Source organism: Rattus rattus, chromosome 4 (assembly GCF_011064425.1).
Source record: "Rattus rattus isolate New Zealand chromosome 4, Rrattus_CSIRO_v1, whole genome shotgun sequence".
In the NCBI taxonomy this organism is placed as follows: Eukaryota; Metazoa; Chordata; class Mammalia; order Rodentia; family Muridae; genus Rattus; species Rattus rattus.
Window position 1 is genome coordinate 115,863,275 of NC_046157.1, and position 2,155 is coordinate 115,865,429.

Genomic DNA, 2,155 nt, shown 5'->3' on the forward strand with positions numbered 1-2,155 from the left:
TTGAGGGTCTGGCCTGAGGCTAGGCAGTGAGCAGACTCTCAGGTTCTTTCTCTTGCACACTGCTTTCCCTTTCTCGTTTGCACTCTTGCCTCTGTCTTTGCTACATCGGCAGAAAGAGGTGCTCTTACTTCATGAGCACCACACTTCATGAATGGTAGAGGGGCACTTCCTGCAGGAAATATTAACAGCGGGAGATCTGGGAAGCTCAATGACAAAGCTACCTCATTCCTGTTAATATTCTACTGTAGTCTGCTCACACAGAACAGGCCAAGCACAAAACTGCATGTGCTTAGTCTGCTTGCTATACTACAGTGGGGGGGAAAGGCTCCCCAAGTGACCCGTAGGTTCTAGAAAATACATCAGCAATTTAGTGACATAGTGAATAACCTTCTGACCGAAAGCCTTCCACCTTATCCTGAACCCGCAGCCACAGTGTGATGCATGCTCAGCTCTTGTTAAGCAATGGACCGCCATCCAAGGCACGGCTTTTGCGTGGTAAGCAACACAATGTTCTCACGATACAAGGCAATGACATGCTATATACAGGCATCATTTTTTTTTTTTAAAGAACAGAATAGCAACTACCACTTCCATTTCTGACAACCACGATCTCCAAATGGGAGCTTCTGGATTGAGTACAGGGTGAACAGAAACGTTTCTATGTGGATGATGGATCAGCAAAGGACCACTCCGATGGATCTCAACTCTAGCCCAGGGCTCCCTGTTCATCCTTTCTCATTCTGCTGTAGGATGACAGGGCAGCTGGGCACCCTTCAAACAAAGAGATGGCAGTCAGAGACTGTCTGGCTTCTGCCCTTCGAAGGTCTTCATTTTAAAGTAAGCCCCAGGACTTGCGTGTTACTATCAGGCCTTTCTTGGGGCTGCTTTGAAGTATTCCTCCTTTGGGATGTCAGATATGCCTCCATACCATTTCTGAAGCCAGATGTGTTCTACCCACATCTTCATGAAGAACCATTCATACTGGCGAGGCCACTTCCTCATCCCTGGATGCCTGCAGGAACAAAGGGATAGCATGGTGAACCTGCCATTCTGTACCTCAGCCAGTTCTGGGGACCTCCTACCTGTTGGCCTGATTTGTGCTGAGAGTCGCTCAACCCAGCCAGAGGTAGAAGCTTATGAGCTGGGGCTGGGGGCCAGGGCTGGGGGAGCCCAGGAAGGCAGGAAGCTGTAGTCGCTATACAGAGCAGCTAAGGGCTCAGTTCTGGAGCTTGCTAATGAGTGTGGACGCTAAAGCTGCACCTATGGCTGTCTCCTCACCTGTCGCAAAAGCTAAGGCTTTGATGCTCATCACAGGGTTGTATGGGGAGAAACAGGAAGTGCATACAGAAATAGCATTCGGTTCTAGCCAGTGCCCAGTGGATGCTGGTGGTTGCTAGAGGGAAAGACTGTGGGTGTGTCTGTAGGAAAGGCAAGAGAACGGTGAAGCTGTGAAATGTGGTCTCCTCGTGGGAAGATTTCTGTTCCTGTGGGAAGCGTGGACAAAGAGCTCCACCTGCGTCCCCTGCTACACTCACACTTGCATTCCAAACACATCGTAATACCTATGGACGCAGGCGTGATGGTCCATCTGTCTTGTAAGATTTTATAAAAATACAAGCCTCCTTCACGTCACATATAAAGATGTGATTATCACAAGACAAGGGCCCAACAGTAGGCCACACGGGTGTCTGTAACAAGCCAACACCATGGTGGTCTCCGTAGAGATGTCTGAGCATGTCCGAGGCACAGATGGGGCCAGGAAAGCTCCCTTGCTTTCATTGTGAGTCACGTGAGCGACTTGTTTTTTGACTGCTTGACACAAGCCGGGGCCATCTGGGAAGGTGAAACTTCAATGGAGAGAAATGCCTTCATCAGATTGGCCTGTGGACAGTTTCTTGATTAATGACTGATGTGGATTCATGATGGTGGGATGTGCCACCCCTGTGTAGGTTGGTCCTGGGGTGTAAGAGGCAGCAAACTGAGCAAGCCAGGAGGAGCAAGCCAAGCAGTAGCATTCCTGTCTACCATCTGATAGCCATTTATTCTTCTCTATTTTGAGACAAGCCTTTGTGTGTGTGTGTGTGTGTATGTGTGTGTGTATTGTGTGTATGTGTGTGTGTATGTGTGTGTGTGTATGTGTGTGTGTGTGTATGTG

The 2,155-nt window shown here is 49.0% G+C and overlaps 1 protein-coding gene across 1 annotated transcript in view; it reads right to left on the reverse strand.

Annotated features, from left to right (window-relative positions):
- Positions 1-345: 345 nt before the first annotated feature.
- Creg2 (cellular repressor of E1A stimulated genes 2) overlaps positions 346-2,155 on the reverse strand; it is a 40,903-nt gene continuing 39,093 nt past the window's right edge. Inside the window, exon 4 of the mRNA XM_032900988.1 lies at positions 346-1,012. Within this exon, the coding sequence (XP_032756879.1) occupies positions 865-1,012 (148 nt within the window). The 3' untranslated portion in view covers positions 346-864. The remainder of the gene's footprint in view (positions 1,013-2,155) is intronic.